The sequence below is a fragment of the Gracilinanus agilis genome, unplaced genomic scaffold, assembly GCF_016433145.1.
Source record: "Gracilinanus agilis isolate LMUSP501 unplaced genomic scaffold, AgileGrace unplaced_scaffold60964, whole genome shotgun sequence".
NCBI lineage: Eukaryota > Metazoa > Chordata > Mammalia > Didelphimorphia > Didelphidae > Gracilinanus > Gracilinanus agilis.
In genome coordinates, this window is record NW_025396271.1 from 1 (window position 1) to 3,081 (window position 3,081).

The window sequence follows — 3,081 nt, forward strand, 5'->3', positions numbered from 1 at the left end:
TTCCTCAAACACTCTGTGACCTATTAGAACTGCTCTTCTGCTTGTTCATCCCACAAGATAATCCATCTCCTGCATTTTTACTGCTAGACTTCTCTCCCTGGCTTCTGGATCCTGTGAATTCCTTCAAGTTAAAGTGAAAATACTTCATTTTACAAGAAGCCTTTCTTGGGGGCAGCTGGTTAGCTCAGTGGATTGAAAGCCAGGCCTAGAGACAGGAGGTCATAGTTTCAAGTCTGGCCTCAGACAATTCCCAGCTGTGTGACCCTGGGCAAGTCACTTGACCACCATTGCCTACCATTACCACTCTTCTGCCTTGGAGCCAATACACAGTATTGAGTCTAAGATGGAAGGTGAGGATTTAAAAAAAAAGCCTTTCTTGCTACTCCTTGAATCAAATGTATTCCTTCTATTAATTATTTCCCAAATAGCCTGGATGCATGTCCATGTAGCTGTTTACATTTTGTCTCCCCCATTAGGCTGTAGATCTTTGAGCAGAAAGGATGTTTCTCTTCCTTTGTATCACCAATGCTTAGCATGTTGCATGTCTCAGAGTAGATGCTTAATAAATATTTATCAATGAAGTGGCATGTCATCAAACAATGGATCCACCCAGAGACATCCATTAAATCTACATCCCCATCCCACAAGAGCAACACTTATTGTGTGTGTAATTAGGATTTTCTCCCCAGGACTCCAATTCCCAGCATCCCACCTTCGTTCTCTCCTTACACTCTTACATTTTGGAGATAAAGTTTGTGGGTAACACCGCCCCTCTCTCTCTTTTTTTTTTTTTGATTGTTTGTTTTTTACTTTTTTTTTTAAACCTTAACTTTTGTGTATTGGCTCCTTGGTGGAAGATTGGTAAGGTTGGGCAATGGGGGTCAAGTGACTTGCCCAGGGTCACATAGCTGGGAAGTGTCTGAGGCCAGATTTGAACCTAGGACCTCCTGTCTCTAGGCCTGACTCTCAATCCACTGAGCTACCCAGCTGCCTCCCCCCCCCCCTCTCTTTTTGCATGAATGTGGCTGGGAAAACTTTTCTTTACTCAGGGTTTTAGTTTTGTTCTTTTATTTCTTTAACTTCAACTGATTATTAATAAATCCTATAAAATATAATACTTGGAGTTATTGGATATTAATTTTAATCTTACATGTGGGAATATTATGTGTGGTCCACATTCCAAGCTGTAGGATAAGGGAAACTATAAAATGTAAATCAAGTCTCCCCAATCCCTGGTCTTTAGAGAAGCAGGCAGACTTGACTGGATGGGAGGGGCAGGAGCCTGTGGAGTACGCCTTCGCCTCCCCCCACCCTCTAAGCAGTTGGAAGTCAGTTAACTCTCTGGTTATGGAGGGTATTCTAGCTTAGTAACTTCTGGGTCAAGATGGAAAGTGGATAAACCCCTTGTGATGATAACTTTCTTTGTCTGAATTACTCTCTCATAGGATGGAAATGTATGACCTTAAAATCTTCAGCAAATCTGACCACGGGCCCCCAGGGCACAGGCAGTTACAGCCCCTGCTTAAATTAAATATTTGGCTTGATGAAAGGAAGGTAGTAAGTATAATCCCCAGCTAACTATACACAAACTCTATCTTTTCACAAACTAAATGTATTTAATGATTTCAGGGAACAGGAAAAAGGAATCAGTTTAAGGGAAGAGAGGGAAGGTAATTTGGCTAACTGTTAACTGTAGACTAACAGCACATTTGGGGGGGCCGCAGGGGGGATTTAAATTGAATGGCTGAACTCTAATCTAAGCCCCTAAATAATCTTCCTTCTAAAACCTAAACTGCTAAACTGAAAGTAGGCTGAGATCTTGCTTAAAGGTCTGTCTTGGAGGTTGCTATCAAGGTAAAGCACCCCTGGCTGTCAGTGACTGAATGTCCCAGGCCAGAGTTACACAGATTGTCCCTCTGCTCAGAGCCAAGAACAAAGAGTCAGGACCCCTGCAAGAAGGGTGACTTGGTTTTTATACCAGGACTCCAACTGCCTTTAACTGTCCCCTCTCTTAGAATTCTGGGGGGGCACTATGGAATTCTGCAATGCACCTTAAACCCCTCTCAGAAATATGGATCCCACAAAGGCTACCTTCTCAGTCATTCCTTTAGAATATGAAGGAGTAGGAAATGGCTAGGAATGTCACTGAGTTCTCTTCATTTCTGTTCCATCCCTTTGGCTCTGAATGAAGGTTCTCTTCGAAGACACTAAGAACATGAGTCCACTTGAAATCATCCTAGGGGTTGTCTTCTGTTCCCAGACTGCCATTGGAGTTCTGGGAAATTCCTTCCTAGTTTTTCTCTTCACCTTCATGTTCCTCACTGCACACAAACTAAGGCCCATAGACACAATTCTCATACAGCTGGCTTGGGCCAACTCCCTGATGCTTCTCTTCAAGGGTGTCCCTCAGACAATGGCTGCTTTGAGCCTAAAGAATTTCCTAGATGACACAGGCTGTAAAACTGTCTTCTACCTTCTAAGAGTGGCTCGTGCTCTTTCCCTCAGCATGACATGCTTCCTGAGTGGCTTTCAGGCCATTGCTATCAGCCCCAGCACTTCTAGATACATAAAGCTTAAAAACAGAACCCAAAAGTCCATCATCCCCTGCAGTGTCCTCTGCTGGATATCCCATCTGATCCTAAATAGCATCATTCTTCTGACAATTAAAGGGACAAGGACTACCAGAAACATCTCAAACCTACTGGATTACGGGTTCTGTTCTACTTCAACAACCTCTACCATTACTGTTGCTCTATCTTCAGTTGTGGCCTCCCTCCCTGATGTTACCTGTGTAGGGCTCATGGTTTTTGCCAGTGGCTACATGATGTTGCTTCTAAAAAGGCACCAAAAAAGAGTCCAGCACATCCATACGTCCAGCCTTTCTCCCAGAGCCTCCCCTGAAATCAGAGCCACTCGATCCATCCAATTGCTGGTGAACACCTTTGTCTTCTTTTATTTGCTCAATTCTGTTTTAGTACTATATATGCATTTTAAAAACCCAAGACCTTGGTTACTGCACAGCTCCAACTTCCTAGCTGGCTGTTTCCCAAATATATGTCCATTTGTGCTGATCAGCACTGA

At 43.3% G+C, this 3,081-nt stretch overlaps 1 protein-coding gene across 1 annotated transcript; it reads left to right on the forward strand.

The window, feature by feature from the left end:
- Nucleotides 1–2,215: 2,215 nt before the first annotated feature.
- On the forward strand, nucleotides 2,216–3,074 carry LOC123256562 (vomeronasal type-1 receptor 1-like; the record flags this gene model as incomplete). The annotated part of the gene is made up of 1 exon (XM_044685153.1): nucleotides 2,216–3,074. A coding segment is annotated over exon 1 (859 nt), but the record flags the coding sequence as incomplete, so codon positions are not given.
- Nucleotides 3,075–3,081: the final 7 nt, after the last annotated feature.